Source organism: Strix aluco, chromosome 3, assembly GCF_031877795.1.
Source record: "Strix aluco isolate bStrAlu1 chromosome 3, bStrAlu1.hap1, whole genome shotgun sequence".
NCBI classification, from domain to species: Eukaryota; Metazoa; Chordata; class Aves; order Strigiformes; family Strigidae; genus Strix; species Strix aluco.
In genome coordinates, this window is record NC_133933.1 from 80,857,828 (window position 1) to 80,878,070 (window position 20,243).

Here is a 20,243-nt window from a genome sequence, read left to right on the forward strand (position 1 = left end):
AAAATTTGACAAGAGCATGAGCTTGTTTTGTTAACTGATACAATTCTGATTTTACCAGATCAATTAACACATCTGAGGATTTTTATTAGCTACTTTCATTCTGTCCCAAAGTCTGTATAGTGTAGATGCAGTTAGTACATTATTACGTAAGCAAATATAAAAACTATTGTATATTCTATTTCTGCTTCTAAGGGTGGGTGGGGGAACTGTTAAATTGATTGTTGCGTTTCAGATAGTGGTCTGTTCTGCCAGCAGCTAGAACGTGATCAATTAAATGAGGCATATGAAAGTCATTGCTGTTGCACACATAGTTAAAGGAAAATTACAAGAAGTATTAAGGCATAAAGATATGCTATAGAAGTGGTTGAAATTAATTTTAACTCTGTGAAAGCAAGGGTATTCAGTGTTGCATTATTGCTATATTATATAAAAATTACAGATGAATGTCCTTCATTAATGCTAAGAAAATAATGTCAAGTTTAGTAGGATGAAATGTAACCTAGTCAGACATAAACTTGCATTAAAAAGGACATGTGATTGTGGAATTTCATTTGTCTTCTAAAAGTAAAATTGAAGTATAGTTTAATTACCAGTTAAACTGTTGGGCAGGTTTAGTTTTCCCCACCTTAGTGTTGTGCTTTCATTCCTACTTGTATTACTGTACTTGCTAGAAAACCCGAATCATTACTGTGACAACTGACATTTCAAATTTTTCACAAGCTTCCAGTAACGTAACATTTCTCCACACATCTTGCAATTCTGAAATATTTCTACAGGAGCGTGTCGAAGGGAAAATGATAGCTGTTTCCTACACCGGTGCTCCCCGGGGCCATCACTTGGCAGCAGCAGCAGCAGGGTGAAACTGTCCTGGCTGGAGCAGCGCGGCTCCCGCCGGGGCTGCGGTTGGGCCTGGGGGCAGGCACCCTGGGAGCAGGTGTCTTGGCTCCTGCCAGCAGCGTCTGAGAAGTATGAGACAGAGATAGAAGAGTGTCACCCATAAGGTCCCTAATAGCTGAGGAGGGCTGTGCAGCACACTAAACAACTTGTCTTCTGAAAAAAAGTGTGGTTGGATCTCATTAAGGCTGTTCTTCTGAAAAGATATTAATTAACTTTCATTAGTGCCGTTGTTCTGCAGTGTTTTAAGTAATAGGAATTAATTGAAAATGAACTGGAGCATTTTACCTAATTCCTAAAAAATCATCTATCAAAGCACGATAGATTAATAAAAACATTAGACAGTCATTATGTACACATACTTGTATTCTGTACTCATAGCCTCAGCGTGTGTGTGGGGGGGATGAGGTTGTGCCAGCCTTTGTGCAACTGAAGTAGCAGAGGGGTTTGTAAAGAAGATTAAAGTTGGCTTCTCAAGTGGATTCAGAGTGCTTCAAAGGATGCATAGGAACTGAGGGAGAGAGTTTTCAATAGTGGCTCTGCAAAAGCGCTCAGCATATCTTTGTAAAGAGGAGTTTCAGTTTAAGATCGCTATGAAGTAAAGCACTTCCATTTAACTCGAGTGTAAACTATTGCTGCTTCTTAAGAATTGCCTCAAAGATTTGTATGGGACAGTAGGGAAGAGGAGATACTTGTGTCTGAGGATTGCCTTCCATTCCCTGAGTTTTGAGCTGGGGAGCAGTGGGGCTGAGGGGAGGGATTGCTCTGAGACCTGTGCAATGGGAGGAGAACTGTAAGTCTCTGAGGAGGTGTCATGTAACCTGCCAGCCTGGGGAACCTCTTAAGCACTGACAAGCCTCTTCTCTCTTCTGCCTGTTTGGGTTATGCACAGTTTCTAGGGCTTACTCGGGAGCAACATGGTAACAGGATTTTATGATCTAGGAATGAATTTTTCCTTTGCTGACTGAGTGGGGATTGGGTAATGTATGGTTTGGGAGCCGGGGGTGGGGGGTGTGTGTATTTTTTTGCTTTTCACCTAAAGGATATACTAGATCGTAACAATGCCTTTTTTCTTCTTTCACAGCTCTAAAGCTGCATAATAAATATAGTGATTTCAGAATTTTTCAGCTTTCTTGATAAGAACTGCGTTAGGAAAGACATCTTTTATAGGAGTGAAGAAATTGTTTGGGTGCAGTAAAGTTCTGTTTGCTGTTGCACACCTATTGCTCCCTGTGCTAGGATGGCTAAATACGATTGGGGAGAAATCATCAAGACCTAGTGGTTGCAACAAACTGCAAAGAATATGTGGTTCGTAGTGGACAAATTACCAGCAGGTACTTTTGTTCTATACAGCATCCTGTGCCAGTGAGTTCCACAATTCATTAAACATTATGTGAAATGCCTTTTCCTTTGTTTTAAGAATGCTTGAGTGATATTTTTCTTTGTTGCCTCCTTGTTCTTTTTTCTGTGAGAAGTGGGGAAATATTCTCTGTTCAGGCTTTGCATAGTTTTGAAACATGATGCGTAATTTGGAAGATGTCAGTTACATCTTTCGTCATTTTTTCCCTTCCAAGTTATTCTTGTTTTAAAACTCTTCCTTTTATCATACTTACAGTTTTCCCTCTGTTCTTTTTACTTGTTATACTGTATCTTTGGGTAGGACAGCCACAACTGCGTTATTCAGATATTAGAAAATTGTATTTGTGGGGGTTTGGGGAGAAAAAAGATCAAAGAGTAGATTTTCTGCAAATTCTAGAGAGGTCAAAGCAAGAAAATTTCCACTGTCTTAAATGGACTTTTATTCAGGTTCAGAGTTGTATATTTTGACATCCAGGGAGTTCTCGCTTAATCTCTGCTTGTGCAGCACCTTTTTATGCCTGTTGGAGAAAATGTTTGGGCCAATACTGTGTCTTTTCAGCTATTTTATTCTAGAAACAAATCAGACCAGTAAAGGGCAGTACACACTCAAATGCTGTTACTTAAAATCTAGCTAACAGTTGGCTGGAATTACTTTTAAGATTTTTTTGCTTATTGCTATTACACAGTTTTGTAAAGAATCTGTCACTTGAGCATCTGAAGCTTTATGATCTATACGTGCTATAAATTGGGCAAGTTTTTCATGAATGATATAAAATCAAAGAGGGAGAGCAATATCCTCACTAACATCTTGATTACATAAGATAAAACAACAGAAAAAGTGCACTAGCCATCAACTGTTTTTGTGTTATTTACAGATTTTTTTTTTAACCTTTGTAACTCAGATTTATATTAGATAGAAATAAGGACTATTTCCGTTTCTTTTATATGTAGATGTTTACTTTTTCTGTGAAAATGTTTCTTTACATAACTTGTTTGGATCTCTTTTTAAAAGACTTGCCTACTGTGCTGTTTATACAACAGTATCATTAAAACAGTAATCAAGAAAGGACTTAACTCTGGAATTAATATTTAATTGCTTCTGTAGAACACTGCTCATGTATCATTTGTTGTGTTTCTTTGACGTGACAGAATGGTTGCTTTATTTTCTGTTGGGGAACTGTAATAACGAACCTGTAGTTAAGGGTTTCTTCAGGGTCTTGTCACTGAGGGGAGAGGGGTTGGGCACTCCTAAGACAGAAGCTTTGTTGGTGGGGCCTGTTTGATCTCCCTTGCTTCATGCTACACCTGTGTCTTGCACCAGCAGGTATAACATCTCACTTTAATTATAAACATTTGTCATTGCTTCTATCTGAGACATTGTTCAGATTTGCACTTTTTATTAAATTTAGCTTGTATGTAGCAGCTAGCTTTTTAGTACTTAGGTATTTAGGGACTAGAAAGATTTGGGATATTCCTAGAAAATAAAAATCTGTTCTTATAATTTACCCCCGCCCCATGCACACTTCCATAAGTTTTACTGTTAATACTGAGAAACTAAATTACAAAATTTTAAGACCTGAATAATCTTTCCCTTAAGCCAGTGACTAGAAGGTTTATTTTCAGTGGCTTTTCTCCCTCAAAAGCATAAAATATTTTTGATACTTCTCTCAAGAAAATAAGGGCAGTAGACATGGTGTTAAAATACAATGAAGTCCAATCTGATCCTGGAAACACAGGTTTTTCTCAGGTAGACTTAAGGATCCTGCCTGCGTTCCTCACCTATGAGCCCAGGCTTCAGTGAAAGAATATACTCCTAGGCAAAGGGGCAAGGAGAAATCTAAGCAGTCTGCAAGAGGAAAATACTCCATTACAGATGTCTTTGACTCTTAGTTCCCTATGCCATTCTAGGTCAGCAAAATTTCAGCTCAACCACCATGGCCTTATATTATTCTTACCCAAAAAGTCTCTCTGTTTCGACCAAGTAAGGATAACAGTGGTAGAATATATACTGTAGGGAAGATGCATTCAGTGGTGCAACATGAAGCCCTAGCTGCATCCTGGAAACATTTTGGGATAAAGCTTCTAAGCAGAGGACAGATGAAGCTGTGGCAGGCTGTCTGTTGAGGGATTAGGACTGCAGGTTGTGTTGTGGAAAGCTTGTCTGCCTTGCTGTCTCAAGAAAGTGTAATCTCTTCTGCAATGGGAAAGGAGACTAAGTTATACCAATAACAAGAGTATCCATTCTCTGCATATCGAATAGGAGTTTTGCATTGGTCATTGAGTTTTACATGGCAGATGATGGAAAAATTACAGAATTTTAGGGAATCCATTTTTCATGAAGAAGAGTTTTAGTAGACAGATCTTAATAAGAAGCACTAATAAGATGAGAGGCATAACTTGCCCCCTGGGACACTCCTTCCAATCAGTGTCATGGGTACAGAAAATTATAGCCTGGTATTCACAGATTCGTACGCTGTCTGCAGAACTAGTACTCTTGATTAATTTAACATATGTTGATTTGGAAGGGTGTGGAGGGGTAGGATTTCGAAGTCGTGGAGGACTTCACGCTACAAGTTTACTGAAGACACTTTTGCATTTGGAAGATACGTTCTTAGCTGAATTTATTGCCAGTAGCAGTGTAGGTGGAAGGGAAGCATCTTCTCTTTTCTTACCTTGATTAGGTATGATTTAGAAGTGATGTTTAGACTAGAAGGGTGACTCCTGCTAGTAACATGACATTACATAATGGATGGATCATATCTGCATTTCGGGTGGAATAAGCAACTAGTTTGACTTTGACCTCATAATAAATGGAATTTGTTGTTGGACTTTGCCTCACCTGAATAAGGAAGTAGTTCATGAAGAAGGAAATCATTCTTTAATGTTTTTGTACCGCAAAGATTTTACTGTCTTTTTTTTCAGGGGGAAAAAGAAAAAAGCATGAACTGTAAATAATTATTTGTCACTTCACTGGCATCTGAGTCAGGTAAAGGTTTAAAGAGAGAGAATGAAATAATCTTTCATTGGGCAAAGAAGAAAAGATTTATGTACTCAAAGAGCAATGAATTCCATCAGTACTATGGAGGTATTTTTATCTTGTTAGGATTAGTCAATTTAACTTTAGACATAATCTAATTTAAAATATAGTTAAACTTATAACAGTATTTTGTCTTCTTTCTTTACAGGTTTGCTGGTCCTCTGATACATTTCAGAATGCCGCTGGTAAAAAGAAACATAGACCCAAGGCACCTGTGCCACACAGCTCTGCCCCGAGGTATCAAGAATGAATTGGAATGTGTCACCAATATCTCCTTGGCAAATATAATCAGACAACTGAGTAGCCTAAGTAAGTATGTTGTCCTGATATAGCTGTATTTAGAACTAATATATTTTACAGTCACAGTTTTTGTTGTTGAAGTAGAAACACTTTTTCAAATTATCAGTAGAAAATTGTGGCTGAGCCTTGACTGTACTCCTTTTGTGGCTAGTGACTAGCATGGAATTCTGTGAAAGCAACCTAGGAATTTTTCCAGTAGCATGTCTTAAAACTGTTCAACCATATGTTTCTGTTACCCGTGGAACATGACAGAAAAAGATATCTGGTAGTTAATGAAGTCAGTAATTGCTAATTTGGAGCAGTTCTTGAGTAGGGAATATGACATAATGAGGAATGTGCCACTGGTTGCTTAATTCTCTTAACTTGGTATTCAGAAAAAAAAAGTAGTTGCCTTTTAAAATAATAAACCTAGAAATGTAATTATTACGTGGTATTTTAAACAACTAAAGATTTTTCTTCCTTCTCCCTCTGTGTCAACAATTTTTCCCTTGGTGTATTTGAGAGGAGTGAATATTTTGCAAGCTCTAGAGCTCTGAAGGAGTTTTTCTGAAACGGATGGTTTCTGGGTTGGTTTTTTCTTTAAGTTACAGCAACTTTAAAAAGTTGTCAGATGAACCATCATGACAGCATTTTGAATTTCCAATAGTACAGGTGCTTTTTAACTACTAGGACATTAGTAAGGCTACCAACACATTAAATATTAAAATGTGCATGTTATATACATCTTCAATGTGAAAAGCCTTTCAACTCCATCATTATCTTAGGGTCATAGGTGATGTAGCCTAATTTGTTAGATTGATTTAGTTATTGGTTTGATGGTATACTGTATAGTGCCTCTATTTTGGCAGCCTTTCAAAGCTGTTAGGGTGCTCTTAGGTTGAAGACTAATTGAGGACACTGAATTGTGCAATTGAGACAGGAACGCGTACAGCATATAAATATGAACATTACTAGTATAGCTGCTGCAACAGCAAGGAAAGTAACTTAACTATTTAAATTCTTTCCAGTGAACAAAGAGCGTATCAGATTAGGATGCAGTATATGATCACCATCTGTGGTTTTGCTTCATTCTGCCAAAAGCCCTTCTCAGACTAGCTGCTTGTGTACTAGCCTCCCCTTCGGAGTCACTCTTATTAATATTGTATTCATTTATTTTAGTTTTCTTGTTTTAAAAATTCTTATTTGCTTATATACTCCATCTAGGGGAATTTCCTTTCATAGGTGGCATACCAAATTTACATTTTGTATTTTCATTTGAAAGTTTCATTTGACCTTTAAAAAACCCCACAAATCACTTGGTTTTTCAATTTTAAAGAACACCAACTTCTAACTCAACATCGTGGTCTCAGTACTTACTTACTGAGTAGCTGCCTTTGCTATGTTTTCTTGGTATACAAAGCTTACACCTGACATTGTGTGTACAATGCTCAGGAGGAGGTCAGGATGAAGCAATACCAGAACAGAAAGACCTCAGTTAAGGGAGAAAAAAAGTATTAAAGAATATCCATTGAATGCTTCCACATTTGTTATATGGCTTGCCTAATGTGTACAGTTAGAGAGATACTTTCAATGGAACGTACCTGCAATTATGTAAACTCCCTTTTCTGTAAAAGGAATGTGGTTCTACATGAATTGTTCGTACATAGGGATGAGCCCTAAATTAGTTGTTTTCACTTGAAAGGAGTTTCTGTCATGAACTTGTGACTCACTAGTGGTCAAAAACACATGCAGTGTTGGAAATTACAAGGAAGGTAAAAGAGGAGGGAAAATGCACTTGTTTACTCTGCAACAGCAAGCCCAGAATAGGTCATGCAGAATTTTTGAAAGTTAAACACTGATGGGCAGAACCTGTTACTTCAGTCTTTTGTTCTTCCTCCAAATGGCATCATGGTGTTTGTAGATTTTCTACAGACAGGTTTTATACAAACTGAAGTAAGTTTTTGGTTCATACTGTGTATGTCTTCAACAAAGAAACCCATTTTTTCCTACAATTAAATAGAACATGTTTTGCAAAATAATCCTTATTTCTCAGCAACATTAAGGATTGCTCTGTAAAAATGGAGATAGTGTTACAAAAGTATGAGTACCCATGGAAGTATTTGTTCCAGAATTCTTCTAGCTTTTCTGCCTGCTCGTGCTAGTAGCAATAGAAATTCAAAAAGATTTGGGTTCTAGCATAGGAATTTTTTCTCTCATGTGCTTAAACCCAAATAACCAGTCTTCACTTGGTGTATCACTGTTACCGGTGTACAGCGAGGCCTGCTGACATGCAGATAAATTTTAGTAGTTGCCTGTGAGTCACAGCCAGCAGGCATGGTTTCGCAGCAGTCCCCTGGCAACCAGCTTCTCTGCAGTCCTTCCCTTTTTGTTTTCTGTGTATAATGTGTATGTTTGAGAATCAGCCTTTAAGTTGTAGACGAAACGAGTCTTCACTCTGAGAGCGGAAACTGAGTGTTCTGGTAGGGTTGCATTTCCTTTAAACCTACTTTTGCTTTTGATGGTAAAGTTATGCAAATTTAAATTAATGGTCTTTGACCGGATTAGCACTTAGTCATTTCTGCCTCTAATTTTTTCAGTTACTGGCCCTCAAACAGAGGATTAATCTCCTGCCATTATGACTCTTAAGACCAACCATTCTTAACCTTTCTTCAGATATGATATGGACAAAGAGTGCTGTGATGGAATTAGAGTCTCCAGTAATTTAAATGATACCAAAAAACATTATTTAGAAAAGCTAAGTGTAGAGTTCTGTTATGTATGTCGTTAGATCTCCATTCTTGGAGATAATTAATAACTCGACTGGATTAGTCAAGCAACTGGATCTAATTGGATCTGCTTTGAGCAGAGTGTTGGACTAGATGACTTCTGGAGGTCTTTTCAACCTGAACAGGACTGTGTTTCTATGGTCTTGGATACTATGTGTAAGTGGGACATGCGTGCAGAAACAATATCTATTAAATGACAGGAATTCAGTTTTACTGTGCTTTAATATAAAATGAAAAGAGCTTTACATCAGTATGTCAGCAATAGCTGCTATGTATCTCCATACAAATTCTCAGTCCTTTCGTAGTTTTATCTGATGTGTTGCTTTTAATTGTTCAGTTTGAGAAATTTTTTGACCTTTAAAAGAAGTAGAGATGAAAGGATGAAATATTTATTTCTGCTTTGACTGATAGTCCTTGCCTTTCTCCCTGGAGCATGAAAACACATCAGTCTGTCTTGATACAACATAGAAAATTGCCAGTAAGTAATTTTTTTTTTTCCCCTGTCTATTCCCAGTCTTCTCTAACTTCATAAAAGGATCTGTCTTCTGACAGCTTTTCTTAGCACTGTGGCAACAAACTCTCTGGACAACAGCAACAGCTGTTTTTGTTTCCTAGCCATTCTTCCCTGTATTTCTTGCTTTTTGATTGTATCTGCTTCAGAAAAGTGCTTACCTATTATTTTCAGCAATATTGCAGATACATTAGTACTCCAGTACTGCCTTAGTATATGTTGGTGTATGTCAGGCTATAGCATTCCAGCGTACGTGAAACACAACTGATAGCACTGTGCAGCTGTGCCATTGTTAGAAGATGGATAAATAGTTCTCTTGTGTGCATGTAACATCCTCATTTTGTTCACAGCTATTGACCAATCTTGTTTTTCCTTTTATTCAGCTGTTCCCTGTACACAGAATCTCAGTACCATGTAAGAAACCTAACTGATGAGGTTTGTTCTTGGTCCTGGTATCTGACACCTTCATCTGGGGAGGAGAGAACATTTCTCCTTCTGAGTATGTTTCTTTAGTGAATATTTATATTGCAGGCATTCAGACCAGAACCTTTATTCAATCATAGCAAGATGTCATTTCCCTTTTTTTCTTCTACCTCTGTATAAAGAAACAAAATGCTGCATAACTCTCTTTGCTAAGCTGGAGTGCCTTTTATGTTAGTGAAAACAATTTTCAATTAACATTGAACCTTCAGTAGCCTTTCCCCTCTTTCTATCTTTTCTTTGTACTATTTCCTATTTTTACCATGTTCTCCTAGTTTATTCTTTTCCTCATCCCTTGTTAGTTTTTAGGAGTAAAACCCTGACTTTCAAGCATCTTATTTCCCCCCCCTTTTTTTTTTTCCCTCTCAGACATTGTTAACTTTTTCTTCCTTGTTTTTTGCTTACCATGCCATCCCCAAGAGGGTTTTAAACACTGCTTATCTTGTGAGAGACATTTTCTCACCTCAGGAAAACCTTCAGTTTGGCATGGCTTAAGGTGTTAACATTCAGTAAGTGGGAAATGTTTCTCCAGAAATCCTTAGCAGCAAGGTGTCTGGACTGCAACTAATCTGTAGAACGAGGCTTCTTCAGCTCAAAGACAAGCATCTCTCTCTTCATCCTGTCTGGACAACATCTTCAGTGCATGGTAGGCCCCTGCATGTTGCACAGAGGAGGGTCTCTACAGATCTCCAGCTAGAGAGAGCTTCAGTCAGTATTCCAGAACTAGCAGAATCCCTGTGACAGGTCCTGCCCTGGGAATCTTCCTTCTCACTGTGCTTACAAGCATATTCAATATTCTCTGTGAATTTTCTTCATTAGTCACCCTTCTTTCTTCATTATTACTATGATTGCCAGGGAACACTAGAGAAAGTGTCCTTATGCACATGGGGTAAGGGAACTGATGGACTTGAAAACTAAAGGCTTACTCAGCTTTTCAGAGACCCCCATTCTCTTGAAAGCTTGTGTGTAGTTTCTCGATGTTGTCTCCCCAGCAGTATGGGCAATGTGATGCTGTTTTGTGTCCACCTTGAATGATAATGAGGGGATGTAATTTCTCATTGAAAACAACTGTGTGTTAGCAGAAAATGGTCCTACCTGTCATTAATTCCTTGCCTACATAGAGCAGTGAATTCATATGATCTTAAAAAAGGAAAGAAAGAGCAAGACTTCCCTGTGAAATGATCTTTAGAACTGGTGCCTTCAACATCAGGTTCAGCTCTCAGCAGTCTCTTTCACAGATTTCTGAATATGTAATGGATAATCTCAGCCAGTTTACTTGATGTCCTGAGTTTACTTGTGTCCTGAGTGGGAGATAAGAAATGATTTCTCAGATATCTGTGACTGGAAATTTTTGAAGGCTGACTTTTTCTTCTTGGATGTCAACAAGAAGCATCAGACCTGCTCCAGAGATGGCCTTTAACAGAGTTTATTTGATACTTTTGATACCCTGGTCAGGTTGTCTGATAAATGCCTGGTTCAATTTTGCTGGCTTTAAAGGAACCAAGCTGTCTCTTCAGTACTCCGATATTCCTGTTACAATCCTTAAATCCAGTCCTTGTGGACCACCTTCATAGTGGTAGGTTCCTAATTAGCACCGCTGAACTATATTTAGTACATCATTTTTCAGAGCTCGCTCAGCCATAGCCACTGAAGTTCTCAAGGATCTACCAAGGTTCTTGTCTCCAAGCCTGGGAGACAGTTCAGTCTCCTAGTTTTTAGTCCATCTCCTAGCCACTGAGCTGTGAGATTGGAATGATCATGATGAGAAACACGCCTAAGGTTTCAAGTGAAACTCAGATATACCTTGATTTTTGCTAAAACATTCAATTAAATAAAATTAATGTAGTGAAGATCTGAAGCTGAATCAACAGGCAATGGATGTGTTAAATTATGTGTCAGAATTAACAGAGGAGGAAAAATATATTAATAGACTTAGAATAGCTTTCTTGTTTTGCTTTATAAAGGGACCCTGGTTATATATTGTTAGAGGCTTATGTGGTAACTAATTATTCTGAAAGAGTATTTTCTAGTATATACGCTATATTGTGTAGGAAGGAACTATTCAGTAGTGAATAATGTAATTTTGCATAGGGTAGGTATATTGGGAAGGGATTGTACAGTAGGACAGGAGACAGGTTTTACAGCTGCTTTTGTTCTATGCTTTTATTTTTTAGGAAATGTACTGGGCAAAAATATTGTTTAGTGTGTGAATGGGATTGAAATAATAGAAATCAAGGAATGATAGCGTATACGTGGGTAACAAACTGAATTCTTAGCTTATTCTTTCTGATAGTTTGTCAATTTCTACATCTTTTTAAAAGATCAAATTGCCAAACCTGTATTTTTAAACTGTAATACTATTTTGGGGTTTATATATTTCAATATATTAACATATTTACTATTTTAATATTAAAATAACATTTAATAACATTAAATGTAATTATATAACACCTCATTATAAATTGCATTTAATAATTTCATGACATTTAATATATTAAATGTTTTTATAATTTAATTTCATTCCAGTGATAAATATGTTGGATTAGATTTTGTTTGTGTACATGTTAACACACTACACACACACCTGCTGAGCTCCAGAAGTTTGACAGATTAGTTAAGGCTTAATTAATTAATACTTTCAGCATCAACAGTTGTCTCATTTTGATCGTCCTGCTTGATGCATCTTGCACTGGGCTGAGATTTACCAGTCATCCTCTTGAATTTCCAAAAACGATGCTATTTTATGGCATTGAGCAATTTAGGTGCTCAATGTATTTATCCAGATAGCTACTTAAAATTTAGACCGTGGTTCCTAGAGGCTGCTGATGCAACAACCGATCTGCAGGATGCTGTTTCAGGTTTAGATGCAGCTGAAGGATTTGGAACTCTTTTTCTTTAAAAATGCAAAAGGACAGTAAAGAAGTGGCTTCTTCCACAAGTCCTGCTTCAGGACTTGTGTCCCACACCTTGTCTGAGAGCCTGTAACTAAATCTGATGGTAACTGATCTAGTGTTGTAAAATGATTAATTTAAATACCCTTTCCTTAGGGTTTGCTAACGGATACAGCATAGAGAATGCCGTAGTTCAGGTGAATTTAAGGACTAGTGTTTTGAGAGGACTGCTTATTTATGCCCTGATCTTGCAGCATGTTAGTGTGGTTCTAGAAATTTGTGCAACACAATATATACAACTTACACGACATCAATTTGTCACACTTTGTTTAATTAGCCTGAAATAAGGTTTAGAACCTCATGTGATGATTGTAGTTGACTTCAGTTGGTCTGATACATACTCAGTCCCCCAGAACAAGACAAAACCAACATTTCTTTTACCTTAGTGTCCTTTCATATTAGTGTACTGGATAGTTAGAAATTATTCATGTGTGCACGGAAGCCAATGCTGGACAAATGTTTAAGAAATTATGAAGGGAAAATTAGGAGATAAAACAAGTTAAGGGAAACAAATGGTGAAAGAGGAGAACTGTAAAACTGATCAGTCTTTTTTTCAGATTTTAAAAGCCATTGTACACTTACTGTCATGGTAATGAACAGGAGTGGATGATACATGTTTCGGTGGTTTTAATTTTAAAAACATGAGGAAGGCAGTGAGCAATATTATTTTTATTCTGTTTTTAGCTAGTAGCTACTAGCTAGTGTTCTGTTTTCAGCTCATAGGTCTGTTTTAAATGTCAGGAAAATAACTGTTAAAAAAAGGCTAGCAAAACACACGCACGTTCTTAGGAGAGGAAGGAGAACACATCACTTCCAAGACATTTTATTTGGCTGTCACAACAAAGGACACTGACTGACACCAGAGGGAGCTGCATTCCTGTATCTCTTTCTTACTGAAGGGTTAATTGTGAGTAGAACCCTTTGAGACAAGAAAAAAGGTGTGAGAAGAATAATAAGGTGAAGGATGCATTCCTTAATTAAAAATAAATAAGAACTTATCCTCTTATTTAAGTGAAAAAAGCTTGTGCTCTGTTAATAAAAATAAATGCCAGTATGATAGACTGAGCAGAACAGCTATAATATTGGAGGGAATATGACTTGCCTTTTGAAAATGACAACTTTTTGTGTATTTCTGGTCAATTAAGCAACTTTTGCAAATACAGTAAAGTAAGCTTTTCACGGATGTTAAAATAATTTATTTGCAGAAGTCTATATTGTCATTTAATTTAATAGGCAAACAAGATCACTGGTCTTTCTAATCCAGTATTATGTATCCAGCTGTGACCAAGATCCTAAGGCGTTACTATTTTAATTGTCATCGTCAGTTGTCATTCTCTTTATTGTACTGCATGAAATGAGTGGAGTTTTTCATCAAGCAATCCCATAATGATGGGACTCTTCTGAAGTGTTAATAATACTTTGGAATATTCATTCTATATAATGGGATTAATTTTGATTCCTTACTCTTCTAACATATTACCCATAAATTAAGTGGAATGGGATCTGCTTTGTTTACCAATGTATGTTTTTCTCATTTTTTTTTTTTTACTTATTTGTGACAGTTTGTTCAAGTATTATCACCTGTATTCATATCTTTTGTAATTATTCAAAATTGAAGATATATTCATACAGAATACACACAGAGTTGGCAACATAAACAAATACTGGATTATAAATGTTGTATACATATATACATTCATGTGTAGTATTCTTTTGAATGGAAGTTGTACATTTCACTAAAAGCAAACATTTTGCTTTGATTGAAAAAGCATTTAGTTAAATATACTTCAGGCTAAATAAAGAGACTGCCAACAGACATGTAGGTAGAGATATTATGGTTGTCATACCACTTCAAACACGACAGGTTGTTTTTAATGTATTTCCCATTTGAGGATTAGTGTTCATAAGCATAGGCAAATTATTCCTTGCAATATGTTTGTGGCTGTATGCAACGTAATGAAAAGATTTTTGAGACAGATTATTTGCAATTGGAGCTCATTAATGAGGTCAATGAATTATAAGCCTGATGAAGTGATATAGATAAAATAAACTGTAGCCTTAAAATACATGTATAAAAGGGAAGTTATTGGATTTTAGAGCCCTGCAATTTACTTTTTATTCTATACATGAAATTTTACAGTCGATTTTAATTTTAATTTACATGTCAATATTATGTGAGTTGTCTAATTAAAATTAGTAATATATCTGAACATATTATCTGAAATACATTAAATTTGTAGTAAATATATATTAAAAGTGTAGTAATCTTTCTATTAGTGGATCACATTTTTAAGTAATTTCTCTTGCTTCAGATACAGGTTAAAGAACATAAACTTCTCACAGTTTCAAGACATATATTAGAAAGTCTTATGTTAGGTGAGTTGCCAGCTAAGTAGACTTTACTAACTTTCCACCTCCATTTTACTGTCAACTGGTACTTAAAGACAAAGGTTCTAAGAACGGCTGTACCTTTGATCTGCTTCTCACTGTGGCTAATAGCAGATGCTCCAAGAAGGAGAGCAAGGCAAGCATGTATGATCCTCCTGCTAATCTCCCAGCCTCCAACTCTTTCCAGCATGGAAGACTCCTCAACCAGCTGGGGTTTCTGTGTATTTACTAATGCTCAGTGTGTTTCTTTTCCACGACTTAGTATCGTTGGCGAACTTTAATCTCATGTTTTTTCAGGTCATTTATGGATATCTTGAATAGCATAGGTGCCAGTACAGAAACCTATGAAAACTCACCTTTCTCAACTGTGAAGACTGGTGATGTACTCCTATCCTCTGTTTTATAACTTTTGAGGAATTATTTATCTGTGCTATGTTGTTTGGTTTATGGCCTATCTGTTAAGTTTTCCTAAAAAGCTTTGACTAAGGACTTTCAGAACTCTTGAAAATCTAATTAGATCATAGCTCTTCATCCATGTGCTTATAAACTCTTGAGAGACTTCACTTTACAAGACCTGTGTTGTCTCTTCTCTAACAAGTCATCCATGTGTCCGCTAATTCCGTTCTTCATAATGATTTGTACTAATTTGTCTGGATGTGAGGCTTACAGGCCTGTAGCTCTCAAGATGTTCCATGAAAAATTTTTACAACCTTACTGTAGTGCTTGCCACCTTTTAGTGTGGTTTAGGGAGATTTACAAATTGTTACTAATATTTTACTGGTCATTTTGTTGATTTAATTTTGTAATTTTTACATAGTCCCTTCAGCTTCTTTAAGACTCCCACAAAGAGTTCTGGCATGAGGGTCTCTCCAGTTGCTTTCACTGAACACCAGTGGAAAGTGTTAAATTAGCTTGTCTGCAGGGGTCTTGTCTTCTCTCAGTACTCCTTTATATCTTCATTACCAGTTGGCTCTACAGATTCACTGGCAGGCTTTCTTGCTCCTCATGTCTTTGAAGGAATATTTATTATTAGTTTCCGAGTTGTTCCTCAGGCTAGTTTTTGGGTTTTGTGTTTAATGTGCCAGAAATTATGATCCTTTCTATTTTCTTAATCTGTACGTTTCTTCTGATATCCCCTTTTATATGCTGTTGTTTGTAGTCATGCTGGTTTTCTGTTGTTATTACCTCAGTCTTAATAAATGGTATGCGCTGGCCCAGTGCTTACTACATAGTAACTTTAAGTAGTTTCCACAGTACTTAATTTTTGTCCTTTTGATGTGTTTATTTTAAAATGTCCTCATTTTATATATACTTCATATGTATTGTTCACCAAACACAAAATTTTCATGACTATCCTTTCCTATTGTACCTGTCAGAATTTATGTGCAAAGCAGATAATTAGAAATTTGTGGGATTTATACTTCCAAAACCAACATAAGTGCACAAACAGTACACAAATAACGTATGCAGAGTATGGTAGAAAGTATTAAAAGTTATCATGTGGTATTTCAGAAATGTGGCTACAAATTTTGCTAGGTAGTCTGGTGGGTTTTTTTCAGTGGCATTGGCAGACTACTCAAGTTGAATCCAGGGAGCATTAGGAGCACTATATGGCATACTCTGTAGAAGAGAAACTCGTTACTAATCTTTTTCTCATGATACTTGAGTCTCCTGCTCTTTTGGGCTAAATGTGTGATGTCCATTGAAGTAAACAAAGGAGATTCTTCTTTTACTTCAGTATAAATTGGTCAGTTACTAGAATTTTGATCCTTCAGAGTAGGATTTATTATTTTAGTGTGTATTTTTGAATAGGCTGGTTCTAATTAACCTAGATGTAAGTATCAGATCTTCTGTTTTTGAAAGATTCTCCGTACAGTAGGAGTGGAAGCTGTGTTTCATTTTGAGAATGCTGAGGTAAATTTTGCTTGGAAAGATTAATTACTGCTCATACCAGGAGCAGCTTCAGATGCTGGAAATCATCCTTTTATACATATCCAAGAAACTAATCAGTGTAGTTCCTTGCATATCAGCATAGTTAAATCAGTTTATGCCAGCTGAATATCTGTCCTGTAATGTATTCAATAATGTAATTTCTGATAAATTACAAATTAAATATTAAACTTTTACTTACTTTTCTGAGGAATTCTTAATGGGCTTAGTAAGTACAGGTTGTTCAAGTGATATTCCACCTTCGGTTTACTTAAAATAGTTATGAATCTTTTTCAAGGCAAACTCATTTGACTGTCTTGTGGTATGCTTGAGTTACTACTTTTTTTGTATTTCAGGTAAATATGCTGAAGATATATTTGGTGAACTTTTCAATGAAGCACACAGTTTCTCATTTAGAGTCAACTCCTTACAAGAACGTGTAGATCGCTTATCTGTCAGTGTTACACAACTCGATCCAAAGGAAGAGGAATGTAAGTTAACTCCTGCATTGAAGATTTCTTATTTTGTCGCCCGGACACCACTGATACATGAAATAGAAATAATAATAGTTTAAAATATATTTATAATAACACAGAGCAAAGCATCATGAGAAGGAAGTCCCATTTCTGCTTCTGCTACAGGTTTCTTTTATAGTCTTGAGCAGCTTTCTGAGCTCAGCATTTTCATGGTTACTGAACCAGTACTGTTACCAATGATTGTATGTTAAAACTGCTACAGGAATATGTGTCACTTCAGTAGTGTTATGTATTAGTGTTAATAATATTAATAATACATAATATTATGTGAATGCTTGGAGATAAATCTTTACTCTTTATTTTAACCTTCCTACTAATTACTATGGGATGTAGCCATTTGTCCAAAGTTGTAGTTGTATAGCTCCATTTGTTGATGCTATATATCCCCTTGGATTCTTCCTAAATAGCTTTAAGTACTATAAATATTTGTTGTCAGAAAAAAAGTACTTCCAAAAGTCAGTATGGTATGGCCCATGCCTGTAAGATAGAATTTGTATGGGATTTAAATGATTCATAGGCTTTGTGATGACTACAGGCACATTGACCACCTAATATGTAAATGCCATGAAGCTTTTTCGCCTTCCTGGATACCTGTTGGTTACAGGTGGAACTATGAAAGGTCTTGTAACCCCAGACAGGTTTAGGGTGTTCTAGACTATATGGCTAAGACCTAGAAAGTGGAGCAACATCTTATCATGAAAAATAACTTCAGATTGCTTGTGGGATGGAATTTTAAGGTATAGAAAGCTGTTTCCATTTTGAACGACTAGGTATAATAGTTGTGTGTCATTCAGGAAAAATGAAGTGTCAAAGCAGGAGCATGGTCTTCAGGCTGTCTTTAGCTACCAATGTTGAAATGTCACTAATAGCAAAATTACACTAAGGAATTTTTGATTCTGTATTTTGTGTGACATTAATTTTAGAGCAGGTTTCAAAAGACAGCTGTTCACAGCTAGCAGATTTTCCATGAAATCGTGACTTGCCTAGGGGAATTCTTACGTTAACAGGATTTTCCAAGTCTCTTGACAACTGAGCATAAATCATACACATGCACCTCTTTTTTCAATAAAATTCTGTGTTTATTGTGATTGGACAATGACAAAACTCCTTTCTGTGTACAGTAACAAATTGTCAGCAATTATAATCATGTAAGAGCTGTAATACCCCAAAGTGTTAATGTCATTTCTGCATTCACCCTTGACAGCCTAGTTTTTGGTTTAAATCAGAGTGGGTTATACGTTGATGCGGCATATCTAGTATGGCAACCATTCACATTTCAGGAAAATGGAGAGACCATTTTAAGTAACTGAGTTAAAACATCTAAGGACGTTACAGGATAGCAAGATGGAAGATTATACTTTCCTGTGTAAATGGCCTTTGACAAGTTTGGCTGTAGGTTTCAGTACTAAATATCGATAACTATTTGATGTTAGAGAATTGCGAGAAATATTTTTAAATAGTATGTAGTCCCAAATGCACCAGATCAATAACTTTTCACAGTACTGTGTATGCTGTAGCATTTGCTATACTGTATAGCTAAAGAAAGGGACAGACACTGCAATTAAAGAAAACAGGGCTGAAAAGGGGTCTTACTTGATCAAGTCTGAAGTGGCTAAGGGTGACTCGAATCTAATACCCTGGATTTGTCTCTCATACCATAGAATAGCAGTGACTGCTAGTACTTCAGAGGAACACATGCAGTCCTCAGTGTCAGGAACTATTAAATGACTATTTTTATTAACCTAAGAATATCCAGTTCTTGAGCCATACCCAGTGTTTCTTATTCACAAATGTCTGCCCAGAATGAGTCACCAGATGAGGACAAAGGAGATGAGAGGAAAATGGATATTGTATTTCCTTTACAATTTGCAATCTGAAAACCGTTTCTCCTTCAGCATCCCGTTTTGGCTTGAAATTTAGAAATTCATCACAAATAGTTTTGATCCTTCAGATCAGGACTAAATAGCTGGAGGATGTTAATGCATGAAGGTGTGGGGAAAACATTTGGCTTTCCCTTTCTTAACCCTCTGTGCAAGAATTAAGCAAATTTCCACACTTCTGCTCAGCTAACAGCATGTGTAAAATGGGCTATACTTGTAAAATGCGTCTCATTTGCTAGTTCTTTGCCAGCAGGCAGTAATAGAAGATTTAATGTGTTCCTTTGGGCCCATGCTATTACACAAGAGGAAGAAGTTAAGATTCATTTACAGCTAAGCAGCATGAACAAAACCAGCCCAAGTCAGATTCAAGGTGCAGATACTTGACAAGATGTTTCAGGTAGAGTCAAAGTAATGAAAAGCTCTGAATTTTCTGAATAGTCTGTGTGTTGTCTTATTTTCAATTATTATAATATCTCTGTGAAAGAATAAAACCAATTGAAACCAAGGTTAGGATTGTATCCTGAAGGAACTAACTCCTGGTGCACAATCTTTCTGTCACAGAAGAACTGCTATGAACTTGGTTTTGGTTTGAATTATCACAGTTTTCAAATTACTGATTTATCAGAATTATTAATTTCATATTGTAATCAATTTTTTTTACATACTTTATTCTTTTTACATACATGTGGCTTTTTCCCCTCAGAAGAGATACTAAACTTGCATACAGACTAAAAGAAATCTGCTTTCCTTCAGTAAACTGACCTTGATTTTAATTGTATGGGAAACTAGCCTACATGTGTTCAAGACTTACCGTATCTGGGGTCTTTTTAGGACTGGGAAAACACGTTCTTGCTATGAAGGTGAACTAAGGTTGACGGTTTCAGTAGCCCTGCAATATAAGATCCTCATAGGTCAGAAAATAAACCCTAAGAGTACAGTTTCTTTGCAACCATTTTTAATTTCAGTATTTACTTTATAAATAACATTACTAACTCTCTCCATATATATGCATATTTTATGAGTATTGTAATAGATTTTTGTTACTTTACCACATTTTTGTGAATTTGTACAGCTAAACTTGAAGTACTACAAGTAAATAATTTCATATCTGTAGAAATCTGACAATTTTTAAAAGTATTCATTTTAGCTTTTATGTTCTTTTTTGAAATGCTGATGCACAGTACAACTCAGTGCAATGAAGTATTAGAAAATA

General features: G+C 36.3%; 1 protein-coding gene across 10 annotated transcripts in view; it reads left to right on the forward strand.

Annotated features, from left to right (window-relative positions):
• WASF1 (WASP family member 1) overlaps positions 1-20,243 on the forward strand; it is a 102,054-nt gene that overhangs the window by 67,651 nt on the left and 14,160 nt on the right. For 7 of the 10 annotated variants that reach the window (XM_074819345.1, XM_074819350.1, XM_074819347.1 and 4 more), the window contains 2 exons: positions 5,439-5,599; positions 16,971-17,105. In XM_074819345.1, coding sequence (XP_074675446.1) covers positions 5,467-5,599; positions 16,971-17,105 — 268 coding nt within the window. In that variant the 5' untranslated portion in view covers positions 5,439-5,466. Of the gene's footprint in view, positions 1-5,175; positions 5,339-5,438; positions 5,600-14,609; positions 14,674-16,970; positions 17,106-20,243 lie in introns of those variants that run through there. The other 3 variants (XM_074819348.1, XM_074819349.1, XM_074819355.1) reach the window with 2 other exon arrangements.